Source organism: Trichosurus vulpecula, chromosome 3 (assembly GCF_011100635.1).
Source record: "Trichosurus vulpecula isolate mTriVul1 chromosome 3, mTriVul1.pri, whole genome shotgun sequence".
In the NCBI taxonomy this organism is placed as follows: Eukaryota; Metazoa; Chordata; class Mammalia; order Diprotodontia; family Phalangeridae; genus Trichosurus; species Trichosurus vulpecula.
In genome coordinates this window covers 288,194,092-288,213,791 of record NC_050575.1, presented here as the reverse complement: position 1 = coordinate 288,213,791, position 19,700 = coordinate 288,194,092, and the positions used below count along the sequence as shown (strand labels likewise).

The following is a 19,700-nucleotide window of genomic DNA, read 5'->3' as shown; positions in this document are numbered from 1 at the left end:
ATAAACTCCTATCTTCCTGACTTCAAGCCTGGCCTTCTAGGTGCTGTGCCACATTGGCTGTCTCTCAGGGTAATTCTGGATGGCTTTTTGGAGGCTCTGTGCTATTCTGGGGCTTGATGCAGTCAGTATTAGATCCACAAATTGGAGCAACTGGAGTACCTCACCATCTAGAAGGAATCCCTCTCCCATTGGGACTCCACACTGGCTATGGCCTGTGGTGATGGCAAACACCTTTGGCAAGCATGTCTCTTTTTTATCTGTTGCTTGACATTAAGAATCAGAGAGCTGTGTAAGCAAGATATCTCTGTTGCAGCATTTTTTCAAGGAATCTTGATTTTGACATGCCTGAGAAACCTCATTGGGGAACCTGCTTGGTGGTGGTGGTGGTCTCTATTGAATCAGTCTACAATCAGTAAGCATACTGATATTTTATTCTCCGTATCTAGAAATCTATTAGGTGACAATAAGGATGTCTTCTGTACAATATAAGCTTCCCTGTCATCTTTCTCAAACCTGCTCTCAAAGCTTGGGTTGATTATTCTCATAAAAATTATGTATAGATTTTAAAGTAGGTATATGGCTAAATATGGTTATCAATAATTTCTCGATCACCTTTCTGGAATGATGTCAGATTTTATCCAAACCTTTGGTTTCCTCTCCCTCCTTAGTTTAAGATGTGCGGAGAAGACATTTCTCTAGAGTACGCCTTCTCTGAGAATAATTGATCCCGTCCTGCTATTCTTCTTAACTTTGTTTTCTTCAGTATCATTTCCATTTCATTAGGTAGAAAATCAGGGACTGTGATAGTAAGAGTTCAAATGCTAAAGGACCGCCGTTACTGACAGAAAATAAGATTTGTTGTAGTTTTTTTTTACAATTTGTCGTGTCTTTGTTTTTCTCTTTCTGATAAATGCCCTTAGAATGATTTTGCTTTGTTGGTTCTCTCAACAAGCTTCCCTCTGCAGCTGCTCACTGTTCATGAAACAAAACTGTTCATGATCTTCTATCTTCTTCCTCTGTAAAGTCTTACAAATTAGCTGATATTCTATGTGGTCCTCTGTGGCCCATCTTCCAACTGAGTAAAGGAGATCAAGTATATATCCTGACTAAGTCCTCTAGGTTTTTTGAATCTCATTACTGTAATGTTTATGTCAGTTAAACTTCTATAAGAAATGATGGTAGTCGGTGTCAAGGTGTGTTCTTTTATCTAATTCTCATTTTTTTGCATCCATAAATTATTTAAGTAGGTCGAGTTGCCTCAAATGTAAACCTAATCTCACGTTCATTCTTCTAATTTATAATTCTTATTTTGCTTCAACAAGTTGGTAGTCTGATTATACACAGATGGAAAATTCAAACATGACACCCTAATCAGTAATCAATTGTTTCCTGTCTGTAGAAATGTAATCAGTTACATTTTTTGCAACTTTTTTTAGTGGTTACCATGTCTCACGCCTCCCACTTTTTTATGGGAGAAAGAATTCATGATTTATAGGCATTTGGTTGTGGGACAATCTAGAAGCTAGTGGAATGTTTTTTTTTCCCTTTTCTTATTGCTGAATCACATTTTCTAACATATTTTCACCATCATCTCCTGTGCCCACTTTTGCATTGGAGTCATCACATATCAAGGTATATTTTGGGTTAATTTGAAAGGTCTTAATGATTTCTCCACAGAATTTCTCTACTTTCTCATCCTTTGTAAACCCAATAGTATAATCTCTTGGGTTTCTTCCTCCATCAACTTTCACCCCAGTACTCTAAACCATGCTTGCCTGGACTGGTTCCCTAGCTTTCTTTTAAAGAATATACTTTACCAACATAGAGTGCTACCCACAACCTTTTACCTATTTTGTTTCTTTTGAATAAAGTTCACCCTTCCAGAGTCATAGGGCAGTTTCATTTCACCAACTCTTAGTGAAACCAATAGGGACAAATTTGCCTTCTTGCATTAAGATTGATGGTTCCTCTTGCTTGTTGCCTAAGCTTTGAATATTTGTGTATAAACATGTGAGGCTGTGGGTTTTACTAGTCTTCTTTCTTAGATTTCTTTCTTTTTTGAAATTCTGAGTATCAGACCTATCATTCTTCCTATTTCACTGAATATGACTTGGGATATATCTATAGTCTTTTCTTTTCCCCATTCTTTCTGCTTTACTACCCTTTTAATTAGATGTTCAAGACCCCCAGAAAATATATCATTTGTAAGGTGTACTCCATCCCTGATCAGAAATCAGTCATTCCTGTATTTCAAGTGATGATTTCACTTTTTTTAAAATCTTATTTTCAGATACCATCTACTTTGGAGTTTACTTTCCAAATTGCCCTACTGGTCAGTCATATTCAGGATTCAATTTGTTTCTGTACAAGATTTTTGCCACATAAAGGCATATCCCAAAAAATGTTGCCCCCTTATCCAATGACATCATTAAACACCTCATAGCTAAACTTCATTGGAAATTTACAGAGTCTTGCTATAATATTGCTCAGCTTATTATAACAATGATCAGAACCTGCTCTCTGTAGCATGGGATCCTATTGTTTGCTATGGGTTTTGTGGTGTTTGTTGTTGTTGTTATAGCAAGTCAATTGATAAGGCAATTGACCAAAATTTATTAGATATAAAGACAAAAATGAAATAATCCTTGCCTTATGCCAATGTGGCTATGTTGTTTCTATCATTGTTATTTGTGTTCATGTCTTTTTCCCTTACTAGATTGTAAGCTCTCCAAAGGTAATTTTTCTTATTTATCTTTCAATCCCTCTCTGCATCTAAATGCAATAATTCGTACACAGAAGGTGTTGAAGGAATTAAAAATACTTAGATCACTTTCTTTGTCTAGAACAGAGGTTCCCAAACTTATTTGGCTTACTGCCCCTTTTAAAAAATTACTTATCACTCCCCTGGAAATCTACCTTCTTTAACCCTTTAATGATTTGTTTTTGAAATTTGTGTCATTTCAAAAAAAAATTAAATTCTTTTAGAAAAATTATGCATCTTAAATTTAATAATTTATTGTAAATTTGTGGGTTTTTCCTGAATTGAAATTTTGATGATGTAATATTGCATCATATAACTGTATAGTATTATACTGTAAACAAGTCATTATATGCACATATTCCTGCTGATGCATGCTGGACTTCCTGACAATGCACTATACTGCCAATACTTGCTTATTAAGACCTGTTGGCGAACTTGACCACTGATCAATTATAACTTGCATTTTGTGTGTTTATTTGGAAAATAACATAATCACTATGACTTTAACTCTGTTACACAACAGATAAAACATGTACAAACTGTTTTTCAAAAAAACTTTTACCTTCTCTTCTTTCCTTATGCTTCCACTGCCCCCTCATTTTTATTCAACACCCCCCCCCCAATTACAACCAAGGCTACTACTGACCCTGGATCATTTAGTGCCCTCCAGGGGTGGTATTGCCCACTTTGGGAACCCATGGTCTAGAAGAAGAAATTGGGAAATTTTGGCCTGCACGAAACTACAAAAATAGAACCACAGCTGGCTGGGTTTCATTTGGTGCTCTGTAGACTTAATCTATGCTTTGATTCAATTTATTCCCTTGTTCAATGCTTCAGTCAAACATTCATGTGAAATGGCTGAACTTTTCAAAATTATGTTAGCCCCTCGTAAACCTGTTGGACTCTAACCTTAGTACTGATGCTTAGAAACAGTCAACTTTGAGGGCAGCTAGATGTAGCAGTGGATAGAGTACCAGCTCTGGAGTCAGGAAGACCTGAATGGGAATTAATAGCTGTGTGTTCCTGGGCAAGTCACTTAACCCTGATTGCCTCCAAAAAAGGAAAGAGTCAACTTTGAATTCTAAAAATAAAAAAAGCCTTAGGTTCTAGGAAGGATAGCTAAAACACTGGACGGCAGTCATTTTAACAAATATTTTGGTAAGCTATGACACTGGGACCAAATGTGAAAAAAAGTAATTTAATAAGGCCAAAGGTTTGATCTTAACCTTGGTTTCAAAAACAAATCAACTTGGTTAGTATTAGATGAGTGAGGCATGGCTAGATTGCAGTTACTTTGAAAAAGATCTAGGAGTTTTAGTGGACCACCAAATTAATATGACTCAACAGCATGTTATGGCAGCCAAAAAGTTTAATGAATCTTGGACTGAATTAAGAGAAACATTGTGTCCAGGAATAAAAAGTGTACTCTGCCCTGGTAAGAGCACATCTGATATATTTTATTTTGCACAATACATTTTTTCAAATTTGTTTTTTTTTCTTATTCAATATATTTTATTTTTCCCAATTACATGTTAAAACTATGTTTTAATATTTGGGTGGTTTGAGGTAAGGAAAATTTTCTTAACCATTAGAGCTATCAGAAAAGATAATGGGAGGTAGTGAGTTCTCACTCACTGCAGGTCTTCAAAAACTAGATGACCATTTGTAGAGGGAATCCCTAGGGACAGCTATGTAGATGGCACAGTAGATAGAATGCTGGTTCTGGAGTCAGAAAGACTTGACTTTGGTCTCAGGTGTGGTCTCAAAAGTTACTGGCTATGTGACCTTGGGCAAGACACTTAACCTCTGTTTGCCTCAGTTTCTTCAACTATAAAATGAGGAAGCACCTACTTTATAGGGTTGTGGTAAGGATCACACAAGATAATATTTGTAAATCACCTAGCACAGTGACAGGCTCGTAGTAGATGCTATATAAATATTTATTCTCTTCCCCTCCCCATTCTCAAATCTGAGCCTATGCTATTCTGTGAAGCAGTCCAGGCAGTACAAACCTACAGGACTCACTCTACTATTGATTTCCTGGCTCATCCTTATTATAATAGGAGGTGAATGGAATGGCCTACATTTGGTGGGTTTTCCTTAGAATTTTTTTATTTTTTCCTCATCTTATTTGCCCATAACTGTCCATACATTTTGTGATGGCTTTCCCTGTCTCTCTTTCCTCCCTTCTCTGATTAAGCTTTGTAATGATTTGAGTGAAAGGCAGCATGGCATCATGGAGAAAGGGTCACCCTTGGTGGCAGGAAGGTCTAGGTTCAAGTCTTGCCTAGAACATGTGATATGACCTTGGGCAAATCACTTAATGTCTCAGTGTCTCAGGTAATTGAGATATGACAAATGATAGAGAGCGTGCTAATTTACATTGGTAGACATGAGTTCCTCACAAGGAGTTCCTTGTACCAATGGCATCAGGTCTGGCTTAAAAAAAAAAAGATCTGAGTACTAGGTAACAATGTGATGTATAGAATTTTCCATCAGTAAAGGGAGTCACCCCTCCTGAAGTACCTCTTCATGGAATAGAGTTATTCTAGGTTCCCAAGGCTATACCACTGGAATGCAAGCCAGGTTCTACTAAGCTGGAAATGCTTCAAGTAGAGACCCCACAACAAAATTAAAGCTGTTGCTGAATGACCAGCCTTGGTATGGGAGAAGTTCAGCCCTAGAAGGAAGACCACCAGGCAACTCATGAAACTGTTAAGGCATGGAAGAGATTGCATGAAAGAAGTGCCCCTAAAAGGCAGATCACAGATCACTGGCACTGAAGTAACAAAGATAAACTTGGATCACTAGAGGCTTTGAGCCAAGCATTTATATCATGAGAATGTCTGTCAAGTCCTTTGTGAATTTCTAAATACATAGGAAATCTGGATTATAAAATAAATGATCAAAACAGTTACTTGCCCTAAAAAAGAAGGTTTATTAATGTTATGCAACTGATAACACAGCATGCTGACATATAATTTGTGATGCTTTGAGTAGTTCTGAAAAATTGCTTATACTTAGAGTTTCCAAATTTTGGCTTTTGATTTACTTCTTGCATTCTGTAGAAGAAATAATTGAAAATTGAAAATAAGGTTGGTCTTTATAAACCTTCACCCACAGCATTTGTTCATTTGTGCTTTACCACACTCTTGTGAGGAGGCAGGCGCTATTATACCCATCTTACCGATGAGGACACTGAGGTACATTCAAGGGGCAGAGGTAAAACAGAAGATGTTTTTAAAGTATATGTAGTTCTTTGTTAATTTACATCATTGCTAATGTTAGGAAATTCTGCTTTGCATGGCACATGGACATCATCTTGCGATGGCACTTCTGGTAAAACGATAGCTTGAAGTTTTCAGCAGACTCAGGGTTAGGGGATAGGGTAGAGGTATACTGGTAAATGTTTAACAACCAGTTCTCTGGTGGAAACACAGGACACACTATAAATATGTCTTTGTTGTTTGATTGTATCAGTTTTGTCCAAATCTTTGTGATCCCATTTGGGGTTTTCTTGGCAAGGATACTGGAGGGGTTTGCCATTTCCTTTTCCAGCACATTTTCCAGATAAAGAAACTGAGGCAAACAGGATTAAGTGACTTGTCTAGAGTCACACAGCTAATAAGTGTCTGGGCCAGATTGGAATTCAGGAAGATGAGTCTTCCTGACTTCAGGCCCAGCAGTCTATCCACTGTGCCAACTAGCTACCCCACTTTTAAGTATAATCTATATTGTCAACATTTTATCCATCACTTTCTTAATTCTAGACAATCTACAAAACAACAAATTAAGCCCTGATTTGCTGATCACCGAGGCATAAATGCTTACACTGAAAATTTAATGATAAACTGTGGTTTGACCTGACACCAGCAAACCCCTACATAGGGGAGAGTATTGGACCCACAATTTTCATGCTTTGTCTATGGTACACAAACACTTTGGCCCTAATAATCAACACATAATTGTTGTGTTGATACACAATACAAGGAATGTATTGTGTAAATCAAGATAGTATTCCTTCTCTTTGAGAAGGGAGACTTATTCATCTTTGAATTCTTCATAACACCTAGAATATCACAGGTAATCAATAAATGCTATTGAAATGAAATCCAGAAAGTCCTAAACCTCTTCACAGGACCATAATCTCCCTTCAAAGCCCCTTCTTTATCTAAGGAGCTTTGAATTGACCCAGAGGCATGAATGCTTCCACACATCTGTCTTCTTGTCAATGTGAGTACTCTGTGGGCAGATCAGGCAGGATGATATTTTGGGGATGGGCTGTGATATAAAAGGCAGGGACAAGCAAGCAAACAAGAAGACTAGATTTGTTATCCACAAACTGAATTAGTTTGTTAACTTAAGTAGTAAATTAAGCAGAGGGGGAGCTACTTTGCTTTTGAATCACTGAATCATTCATTCATTCTACAAGCACTTATTAAAGGCCTATTGGGTTTAGGTGTTGTGGACATAAAGACAAAAAATGATACAGGTCCTACCTTCAAGGAATTTTTGTCCTACTTTGCGGGGAGACCATATACACACAGAAATGTACAGTATGATTAGAAAGTTGTTTCGTGTTGGGAAGGTACCAGCTGCTTGGGGTGTCGCAGAATCTCACATTTGGAACTTCCCTCAGAGGACATTGGGTTCAATACGTACCTGACTAAGAACCATTGGGTCCAACACATAGCTGACCAAGAACCACTCTAAAACATTCTCTACAAGTGTCACCAGCCTTCATTTGGGGAGGTCCTTATGGGGAGCTCACTACCTTGTGAATCTGCCCATTTTCTTCTTGTACAGTTCTAATGGTTATGACATACTTTTTCCTGACCTCAAGCTAAAATTTCCCTCTATGGTTTCTGAACTTGGCTTTTAGGTTACTAAATTTTAAAGCATAAAACTTTCGTTCTAAGTTACTAAGAAAGAACAGAAACAGCATTGGCAAGGGGAAGAAGAAACTGGGAGAGCCTGAGGATGTTGAAGAAGGCAAACAAATGGTGGGCCAGAGTGGATCGAGAATCAGTAGTAGTAGTTGGTAATATTGAACATAACAGTTTGCTATAGTCACCAGAAGGCAAGCCTGCCAGCCAAATGACCCCCTCACCAACTTAGCCCATAGTAGGTACTTAATGAATGTTTATTTACAGACCGATTAACTGGGTGGCCCCAAATGAACAAGGAGAGGGAAATGAGAAATGGGGGAAGGGAGACGTCCTGTCAGCTCTATACCTGTCAAGGGCCATAAGAATGGAATGAAAAGACATTCATTAAGCACTTACTCTGTTCTTAAAGAGCTCACATTTTGATTGGGGAGATAGCACATGTAGGAGAATTCAGCTGACTAGATGAAAAGCCCAGTGGTCTTTAGGGGTCAGTGGGAGTGTAGATGGCAAGAACCTGTGGTCTTTAGGATCAGTGACAGGGCAAATAGTGAGAAACTGTTAATAGACCTGAATAAAACACCCATTTTTAAGCACAAAGAAGTTATATTAAAGGTCTTAAGCAATTTTAATGAGCTGTTAAAAATAAGAGGAGTAGTAAATGTTCTCACAGAAATGTGTTAGCTTGCTTGTCTTCCTTCCTTCCCTCCTTCCTTCCTTCCTTCCTTTCCTTCCCTCTCTCCTTCCTTCCCTCCCTCCCCCACCTCTCCCTCTCTCTTTCCTACTTCTCCCCCTCCCTCTTTTACTCCTTCTTGTAGGAGGGAGTAAAAAAAAATGGGGGTGGGTGGGTCATGGTAACCATGTCTATCACAGAGGTTCTATCTGAGCAGTAGGAAACCCTAATAGGATCAGACGTTAGTTAAAATGTACTGCCATACCTTCTGTAGGAAACTTTAAATCATTATTGAGTTGGGTGATTTTTCATTCAGAATTCCTTTTTCAATAAAACTGTGGTTTCCTTAGTGTGGACCATTTCTAGTTAAAGTAATTATGATGATGATGATAGTCTTTTTAATGGAAAAATTAGGTTCTTCATAAACCCAGGTGTTTGCTGTATAAAAATGATTGGTTTCCAGGCCCTGATTAATTGTGATGAAAACTCTTGTTCCTAGAAAAGAAATGATGAAACACATTTTCCTCTTCTCAACAGAAAGGTCAGGTACCAAGTGTGTGAAGTGCTGCATACCCTATCAATCGGTTGCAGTTACTTTGTTTAACTACTTATCTTTTTTAAATGGTAGAATTCAGTGATTTCAGGGACTCTATGAGGAAATGACATATAAAAACAGTAATTAAAAAAATAGGTTAGGAAAATAACTTCAATATTTTGTCTCCCATAGTGGAAAAAAATTCACTCTTTTCAGAAAAACCCGAAAAGCACACAGTACTGTAATCCATAGTTGACATTTAGAGCAAATGAGATGCAAAGTGTTTCACATGTACTATTGTTTTAAGAAGTAAATTAATAAATAACTTATATAGAGGAAGAGACTTTAGAGACCACCTGGACAAATCCATTCTGTCCCATTTTACAGATGAGGAGACAGAGGCCCAGAGACAGTGACTAATGTTGTCACTTTCTTTTTTTAAAAAGTGTTTTTGTTGATGTTTTATGTTTCTTAAATATATATCACCATAGTATCCCATTATTCTCTCCCCCTCCCTTTCCCAGAGAGCCATTCCACATGACAAATTATTTTTGGAAAGGAAAAAAAAGTCAACACAACTCATCTGTACAATGACAAAGTCTGAAAACATGTGCAATGTGTAACATGTGTGAACCTCCCACCTCTATGAAGGGATAGTATCTATGAAGGGGGTATCATATTTGATCTTTATAATTTTGTTACCTTTACTTTTGATTTTTTGGTATGTTGTTCTTTCCTTTTACATTGTCATAGTTACAGTGTATTGGCCCTGCTTACTTCGCTCTGCATTAGCTCACATAGACCTTTCCATGCTCCTATGTATTTATCACACCCATCATTTCTTATAGCACAGTAACATTCCATTACATTTGTGTACCACAATTTGTTTAACTCTTCTCCAGTTGATGGACATCTACTTTTTTCCCAATCCTTAATTATCACCAAAAAGTGTTGCTATAAATATTTTGAAATATATGGAGACTTGCTTTCTTATGACTTCCTTGAGGTATAAACCCAGTACTGGGATTTCTGATTCAAAGGATATGGACATTTTAGTAATTTTATTTGCATAATTCCAAATATGGCCATGGCATTTCACAACTCATTATGTTAGTGTACCTATCTTTCTACAACCCCTCCTACATTGACTATTGACAATTTTTTGGTCATATTTGCTTGGTTTGCAATGAACAAAATGAAACCTCAGAGTTGTTTTGACTTGTATTTCTCTTATTAGTGATATGGGTGATTTTTTTAAGTGGTTGTGAATACTTTGCAATTTTTTTTCAGAACTGTTCATATCCTTTGACCCTTTTTCTATTGGGCAATGGCTATGCCTATTCTATATGTAGATATTTACATCTACATAAAGATATAGGTTTATAGGTATCTACATGTGTGTATATATATATATACGTATACATATATATATATATATACATATACATATGTATATATATATATGTATCTGTTCACTTGTGTGTGTATTGTTTATATATCTTGGGTACCAAGTCTTTTCAGAGAAATTTGATACAAATATTTCTTTTTCTCCATTTGACCCTTCTGATCCTAGATACATTAATGATGTCTCTGCAGAAGCTTTTTAGTTTCAAGTTCCCACTTCTGCTATAAACACAGTATTATGTTCCTTCAGTTACTTTAATCTTTTTTTAAGGTGGCCCTATTCCTCCTGACTCTCTTCTCTTTGCCCCTGTGCCCCCTTCTCATTTGATATCCCTTTCCATTTAAGGTTTTGTTTATTAGTTCCTTTTTATCTACTGCTTTTATCTGGTTATGTATTTCTTCCCCCTTTTTTCCTTTCAGTAGATTTAGTCAAGTAGATTCCCTCCCTTTCAGCTAATCCTGTTCCTTACTTTTGAAATTTCATTTTTTGTGTCCCTTTCCAAAAAGGATTTCTCTTATTCTCTTCATTATCCATCCTATCTGTTTGCTCCAGGCCTCATTCTCTAACTCATGACCCCTATGATTGTCTGGTCTCTCTCTTTTCTCTGTATTCTGCATGCAATCAGAGCTTCCAAGGCATTCATTCTAGGTGTTTCCTGCCACTGCCTTGTAGGTCTTGCACCATGGATTCCCCTCTTCCATTGTGCCTCACTTCCAGAATAATGCTAATTATTGCAAATGTCAGAGAGGACCCTGCTCCTTCTTCACTATGTCCCTAACTATTCAGCCCACTACTGATGTATACCCTTTCTTGTTGCCCTTTCTCTGCATTTGCCTGGAAGTCTCCTCTCTGGGTCCATGTTTTCCCAATTCTCCAAGTGCCAGTTGCATCCAAGGGTTCCAATTCCCTTCCTCCCAGGACAAGTAGATTTTTCAAGCACCAAATCCCTCAAGCTTTATCCAGTGTAAGGTCCTCATCAATCTTCACCAACTATCTTTCTTCACCCCTGGAAGCATTCCTCAGTGGAACTCCCTCCCACATCTGAAGTAAGACCTCTTCCCTTTCCCTCCCTTTTCAATCTTTCTTCATTCCTCCTCACTCCCTTGTAGACTCTTCTCTTTCTGAGGCCACAGAGGTCACCTTCCACTCATTGCTAGCCCTTAATTGGATCTCAGTGCATCACTTGTTTTTCTCTTCCTCCTACTCCCCTCCCTTCTATGTAACCTCTCATATTGTAATGTGGTCCCACCAAAGAAACATTCACCTGTAAGCAGGATGTTACAAGCTTCTGTCCATAATACCCCTTGTTCATTTCTTCACTGTTACCTCTACCAGATTTCTGCCTTGTGTGCATTTAGAAAGAAGTCTTTATTGGTCTCTCTCTTGCCATTCTGTTGCTGTTGTTGCCCTTGCCTGCTATATTTCTTTATTCCTCCTGCATTTCTGTTGTTTGAGGTGTTTGAGAAGCAAATGACCTCTTCAACTCTGGTTTTCTTTCCAAAAATGTTTCAGACTCTTCTTTATTATTAATGTCCTACAGTTAAGTTCAGATCTGCAGAATAGATCACCCTGAGCTGCATTCTGAGCTTCACTGCTCTTGGGAACACATTATTCCATTCCCTCCTCCTTCTCTAGTGGGTACAGAATAGTCTTGTGTTATTCAAATGTCCTTTCCTTTGTATTTGAAGGTTTTTCTCCTTATGGCTTACAGAACTTGTTTCTTAATTTAATTATTAAATTTGACTACGTGTGTCTTGGAGTTTGCAGCTTTAGATTTTTTCTGGAGGTGATTTGTTAATTCTTTCCATTGGAATTTCATTTTCTACATTTAGAAATTCTAGGCAATTTTCTTCTATTACTTCCTTCATTATGGTGTTCAGGTTTTTATCCTGTCATGTTCTTCTGGGAGACATGATCCTTAGGTTGTCTGTGCACATCCTGTTTTTGTGTTCTGTCTATTTTGCTTGTATAGCAAGCATATTTTCTTTTCTTTTTTCCTTCTTTTTTAGGTTGTCCTTCACTTTGGTGTATTTGCATTTCCTGTTTTCCTCTCTTGTGTTTCTTTGATGAGGCTTGTCATTGAAAATTCAAATTTTTCTATTCCATTTATTATTTTTGCTGAGCAGGACCTAAATTCTGTACTCACAAGTTTCATTTCTCTTTTAAATCGTTCAGGAACAGCATATGGTGCTTCCATGTTCTCCTCCAATTCCACAGGGTCCTCTGTCTCATCAAATGCTGGATCATTTTCATTTATTTTGCAGCATTTATTCATAGATGCCTGAACTCATTTACTAGATCTGGAGGCCATATTTCTTTCTGCTATTACTGTTTTTCCAGTTGATTTATTTATGTTCAAGGACTTTGAGTTTTCTTCTTCCTGAAATTGTTGGTACTTTCAATCTTTCTTCCCCTATTTTTCTTATCACTCACTTCCCAATTCCCTCTCCTCTGACTAGTCTCCTACAATACTAGGCAATTCATAGTTCATAAGTCTAGGTCTCTGGCCCACTTGACTTTTGAGTTGTTAGAACTGGCTCCCACTGGATGCTGTACTCTTTCCCTCAAGTTTGATGAAGTCCTACATATTCTCTCATCTCACCCATGGTTTTGTAACAACAATGCTGCTTGCAGCTGCTGCTGAGGTGTAAGACCCAAGAAGACCAGCAACAAGAGCTGCCAGCACAGGTTCTTTGATCTGCTTTTCCAAGGAAAGCAACTTTAAGGGGTTAACAATCTCACTTTAATCAAACATACATATATCATTTACTTAATTCAGGAGGAAAAGCCAGCACCCTGAACTTCAGAGAAAATACAAATGGAAATTACAAACAGAAAATATCAAAGATCACATAACACAATTCAAAAGACAGGCTTTGTCTGATCAAGACATCACATACACAGTTACCAAAAAGAGAAGAACCAGCATCTGGGCTTTCTTCAAAGTCGGCGGAGGGGTGGTCTTAACAACTGCTACCTAGAGTCTCCACACTAACACTCTTCCAGGGAGTGAGAGCCCCAAATAAAACTCTAACCTCTGAGTTTATATACCCTCTTCAGGATCAAAGGGCATTACAACCATGCCACTTAAAACCATGTGAACTAGGCTTTCTTGTTTCTTAAGCAGGTCATCAAAGACTCCCGGATTTAATCAAAGAAAACAAAGGTACTCGATTACTTCAGTGCTCCAAAAGGGAAAACAGTAAAAAAGTCCCACCTTAATTACCAATATCAATGTCCATCCCTGGTGACTTGTTCTCCCTCTGTTCCCCAGTTCTCTGGCCAGCACCGGCAGTTCAGAGCCTATTTTCCCCAGTATTGCCAATTCAGATTACCAGTACTTCTGGGTTACAGTCCTGACAAGCTTTTGTTCCTAACGGGCTATGGACAAGCTGGATCTCATGGCCTGAGCAAACTTCCACAGCCTGGAGTTGGAATCTCCCTGGCACCGGAAGGAATGAGAGGAAGCCAGAGTATAGGGGTGGCTGTTGATGTAAGCCTGTGTCATGTTCTTGGGTCTGTTGATGCAGCCTCACTGCTAGTAGTGTGGAAAGTGGGGGAGAGAGACTGAGTGAGCTCAGGGTAGTTAGACCTGAGCATTAGTTCCTGGGGTTTTTATTAACCTTTTTTTTATTCTGGGTTTCCTAGACCATGGAAACAGCTAAAGTTGCTCATCTTTTGGTGCACAATTTTTGTTTTATAAAGGATTTATAAATGGGGATCAGAGAAAATATCTTGTCTATCATCTTGTTGCTCGTGTGACTCAGAAAGATATTCAGGCACTTTCAAAAGGATAAATATGCTGCAACAGAGCACAACACCTGAAGCAACACTAGCATTTCTTAATTATTTGAGAACTGACTGACACTCTAAAATGTGAATTCTACGCACAGGTGGTGGTACGGGAACTCCTCGCTCAGTATACCAAACAGTATGAGGAAAGACCATTTTTGGGCCTTCTTCGGAACTGGACAGAGTCTGTGAGTGACAACTTGAGAACCAGGTATGTAGAGTTTAGGCTCCCACAATCACCAATCTACTGCTCACTCCCCGCCCACCACCAAATAAACTAGAGCTGTTATAGCACAGCTTACTGTCACCCACTTTTAGAGGTACTAGTCCAATACAATTAACCCAGTAAACGTCTGTGAAGTGCCAGTTGTGAGTATCTTATAAGGTGTTATGCTAAGTGCTAAGGATAACTGGTATTGTTGGCTCAATGAGTTCATCAGTGTTAGTACTCTTTCCACCACTACAGAAGACAACCCATCCATGACCTCCCATCCTGTAGAAGTCTAATCCACGTCATTCAATCCAGTTCAATCCCATGAGTATTCATTAAGTGCCTCCTTCTAGGTGCTGGACTAGGTAGTAAGTATACAAAGACATAACTAAATATGATCTCTATACTCTAGGGGCTCATATTCTACAAGGATGACATGTCTATCATACAGACAAATGAGTGACTATATGTACAAATTAAACACATAGGTATTAGAGGAATGTATCGTGCATGAGAGGGCACAATGGGAAATAAGTATGGAAAGATGGGTTGGAGCCACTTTGCAAAGGTCTTTACATGCCAAACAAAGGAGTACATGTTTTATTATTAAAGCACTAGGGAATGGCCTAAGCTTCTTGAATAGAGAAGTGTCACAGTCAGACTAGTGCTTATCAATTTGATGGCTGTGTGGAGAACAAATGGGAGAGGAGAAACTGAATTCAAGAAGAATAATTCAGACTCTTAGGATAATCCAGGTCCAAGAGCCTGAGCCTGGGTGACAGCCGCGTGAATGAGGAATCCTACGAGAGTCTACCCAAAGCTCCAGAGGATTGGGCCTTTTAACATTTTGTGGGTGCTCAGTGCAATCCAGTCTTTATTTTTCATTCTTGTTACAGTCAATGACTGGTCTACTTCCTTCTCTGGACATGCTTGTTCTTGATGGAGTCTTTTGTGCCATTTTATATATATGTTATTATTTGTCATGTACTGTAGATTACTTATACCTGCCATAGGTACATAGGTAGGAGGAAAGGAAGGAAGGAAGGAAAGAAGAAAAGAAAGGAGGAAGGGAGGGAGGGAGAAAGGAAATAAGCAAGAGTATTAATTAAGCATTCACTACATTATTCCAGGTACCATGTGCCTTTCTATTTATCTTTGGATCAAACTGTGATTTTGATTGTCCTGAGATTATACTGCTTTATGAATCACTGATACACAGCATCACTTAAAAAAATACTAAAGTTAAAGGGACGAGTTGGGGATTGTTGAAAGCACTGCAAAAATTCCTTATTCAGATGTAATCCTGCCCACTTCCATCCTTTACTTAGCACTAGACCCTTATCACTATCCATCTACAGGGCCCTCTCCAAAATTTGCCACCCATATGCCATGATCTGGGTAATAGGAATTCATTATCCATTTGACTTTTCCTATGTAGATTATTAGAATGATGTCTTTTGAGTAATGTGGCACTCATTGCAATAAGCACAATGTCATCCACAAACAAGGTAATCCAAAGAACCTTACCATATGTAAGGACTTTGCATGGGATATCCTCCATGACTGTGCTAAATACTTTTATCAACCATGAATCTCCCTATTCTGTGTCTTTTGATTTTGATAAACAGAGGGTCACTGAACAAAGTTATTTATATGGTTGCATCTACCAAGGAATCTTATATGATCTTAACGCATGCATGGGAGACACAATGTTGAAACAGTGACTTTAAGCCTTTTTGTCATTATTGAATCAGTTTAAAAAACATCAATAGACAATAAACGCAGCAGGATCTTTGATATACTACTCCTCTGTCAGTTTTGTGTCAATGAAATTGTTTGCTGCTGTCTGTTTTCTGTTGTCTGTGAATGCCTGCCTGTTCCCTTCTCATATTTCCATTGTGTATACCCTTGATATGCATAGACCATTCTCATAATGAATTTATAAAGATGATTAAAAAGCATATGACTAAGTTTTTGGTCAAATCCAACTACTCTTCCTGATTTGTTTTCTTGAGTCCTATTTTTGCTTCTTTTTGAGGATATGAGGTACATATACATAAAACATCAGGTATCAGTTTCCAAATTTAATTACATTGTCACTGATGAGACTATATCACATAGAAATGCTGACAGATATGTTCCATTTCCTTTCTGTTGTTTTCCTTCCATTTTTATCTATAAATTTTTATAGGATAATCTGGTTTAGTTGAATCTCACACCAAGGTTTCTGCATGCTTGTTTTCCTCTCCATTACTTTATTAACAAATGCTGCATTCATTCATTGCCTTTTGCTATTTCGTGAAATAATATTGCTTGTAATTTTATCTTCCTCTTTTGCACCCCTCATTATAACAATTCTTGTATATCAGCTAAATTTTCCTAATAAATGGTGATGTCAATGTCTTTGCTTTTATCTATTTTTCAGATTCAACAATTCAAATAGGTCAGATTAGAGCTGTTGAAATTGTACAAGTATTTTTTTCATCTTGATCCTTTTCCCAATTTACTGTTAATTTTGACCTTTACCCTAACTGCACAGAGACAACAGATTCTGAAATTTTTCCTATATCGAGCAGATACTTTCTGGTGTGTGTGTGTGTGTGTGTGTGTGTGTGTGTGTGTGTGTGATTTTACAAAGTAAGAGCATACAACAAAGTCACCAGGAAGATGAAAGGCCTTGAACTAATGCCATGTGAGGATTTAAGGAACTAGGGATTTTTATCCTGGAGGAGAAAACATTTAGAGGGGAATGTGATTAATGTCGTCAGGTGGCATTGGCCTATCAGGTAGAAGAAAGATTAGACAGTTGTGCTTGAACTTAAAAAATAGAACTAGGAGCAGTTGGTAGAAATTAAAAAGAAGGAGATTTAAAATTAATGTAACAATTAAAGCTACTAAGAGTAGAATTAGCTATGTTAAAAGATACATGATTTTCCCTTACTGGAAGTCTTCAAGAAGAGGCTGGATGACCACTTGGGGTTTTTTTAAAGTGAGGATTCTTAAGAATTGGATTAGATGGCCTTTCAAGTCTCTTCTGAAGCTACAATTCTATAACTCCATAACCTGGTTCACTATCCTAATCTGCTGCTTTGTAGCAAGTAATTAAGTGGTAGTCATTGTTGACTATTATTTGGGGATGACCATTCAAAACAGTTCTGAATCCACTTTATGGAACTCCCATTCTCCTATTTCTGTCTTTTAACTCTGAGCCCTTGCCTACCTACCATGCCTTTCACTATCAAAAATCATCGCCACTATTATCTGTTCAGATAACCTTCTTGAAAGTTCAATTTAAATTCTACCTTCACCATGAAGCCTTTATCCCCTTTTTCTGTTCCAAGATAAAATTGTCTCATGTTCCTCAAATTTCTCCTAACACTTTCCCTGAGCCAGTCCTTTAAGTTATCATACTTTTCTCTCATATTTTGTGTATTTGAATACATGTGTTTTCCCTCATTAGACTGTAACTTCCTCAAGAGCAGTTTGCATTGTAATTATCTTTTTTACACCTAGCATGAGGTACATTGCCTTATGCATAATAGTTGCTTTTAAAAATATTATCTCTCCTGGATCTATTTTCTGGGTCAGTGGTTTTTCCAATGAGATATTTCACATTGTCTTCCACTTTTTCATTCCTTTGGTTCTGTTTTATAATATCTTGATTTTTCATCAAGTCACTAGCTTCCACTTGCTCCAATCTAACTTTTAAGGTAGTATTTTCTTCAGTGGCCTTTTGGATCTCCTTTTCCATTTGGCTAATTCTGCCTTTCAAGGCATTCTTCTCCTCATTGGCTTTTTGGAGCTCTTTTGCCATTTGAGTTAGTCTATTTTTTAAATATTTACACACTCTTGGTCCCTGGAGATTCCAGTACTCCTTTCCTGCCCTTAAACTCTCTTGTTCTTGGAATGGAAATTCTCTTTTCTCAAATAGAGAGATAAGGTTGAGATCCTAGCTAGATTGGGCTAGTTGTGCTTCGTAATTAGACAATTCTATAGGTTGTAAGGCTATTATATTTTTCTACCTTTCCCTTAGCTGCTAGTAAAGTTCTTGAAAAAGTAGTTTTTCAGTATTTTTTGGGTCTCCTTTAGCAAGTCTTTGACTTGTTTTTCATGGTTTTCTCACATCATTCTCATTTCTCTTCCCAATTTTTCCTCTACTTCTCTAACTTGCTTTTCCAAATCCTTTTTGAGCTCTTCCATGGCCTGAGACCAGTTCATGTTTTTCTTGGAGGCTTTTGATGTAGGCTCTTTGATTTTGTTTACTTCTTCTGGCTGTATGTTTTTGGTCTTCTTTGTCACCAAAGAAAGAATCCAAAGTCTGAGACTGAATCTGAGAATATTTTCACTGCCTGGCCATGTTCGCAGCCAACTTACTTGACCCTTGAGTTTTTCATCAGGGTAGAGTAAAGAGTACTTTGTTCCAAGCTTGAGGGGCTGTGCTGTTGTTTTCAGAGCTATTTCTATACAGCCAGCTCTGCCACACAGCACTCCTCCTCTCCCCCAGAAGCGCCAACCTGGACCTGACTCAGATCTTCAGCAGGCTCTGCCCTCCTGCTCTGATCTGCCACTTAATTCCTCCCACCAGGTGGGCCTGGGGCCAGAAGCAACTGCAGCTGTAGTTCTGTTGCTGCACCACCCCTGCTGTCCCCCAGGGTGGTGGCCAAACTGCGAATTCCTTTCACTCTGTCCTCAGCAGCTTTTCCCACTAACCTTCTCTGTTGTCTTTGGTGTTTGTGGGTTGAGAAGTCTGGTAACTGCCACAGCTCACTGATTCACGGCCCTAGGGCCTGTTCCACCTGGCTCCTGGTCTGGTTGGTCTGGGCGCTGCCCACGCTGGGCTCTGCTCTGCTCCGCTCTCAGCTCCATGTACGATAGACGTCACCCAGTGACCATCCAGGCTGTCCTGGGCTGGAGCCTTGCTTCCTCCTGCTATTTTTTGGGTTCTGGAGTTCTAGAATTTGTTCAGAGCCATTTTTATAGGTTTTTGGAGGGACCTGGGTGGGAGCTCATGCAAGTCCTTGCTTTCTAGCTGCCATCTTGGCTCCCAATTAAATCCATTTTTGTGCATTATTGTAAGAAGGAGGTAGGAAAATTAGAATATATGGCAAGGGGTTTGGAAAAGATATAATAGGAATGATTAGAGGAGGCTTTCTCTTCTAGGATGGAACTTCCTGCCTCCTCAGGGTAGGAGGAAATGAAAATTTCAAGCTAGGATGAAAACACAGGTTGCAACTATTGATGTCTGTATCTGAACCAATATTTCAGCTTCCCCTTGTCTGAGAAAAAAAAATTGATCCTTTTTTTTCAGGAAGGTCTGAAACCATTCCACTCTCTTGTAGTGAGCAGACATGAAATATGATGAGATAATTTGTAAAGAGCTTTGCAATCTTTAAAGCCCCACACAAATTCTAGAATAACTGTTATCTTCATCATCACC

At 38.3% G+C, this 19,700-nt stretch overlaps 1 protein-coding gene across 1 annotated transcript in view; it reads left to right on the top strand.

The window, feature by feature from the left end:
• ACOXL (acyl-CoA oxidase like) overlaps positions 1-19,700 on the top strand; it is a 531,229-nt gene that overhangs the window by 351,934 nt on the left and 159,595 nt on the right. Inside the window, exon 14 of the mRNA XM_036753019.1 lies at positions 14,154-14,263. Within this exon, the coding sequence (XP_036608914.1) occupies positions 14,154-14,263 (110 nt within the window). The remainder of the gene's footprint in view (positions 1-14,153; positions 14,264-19,700) is intronic.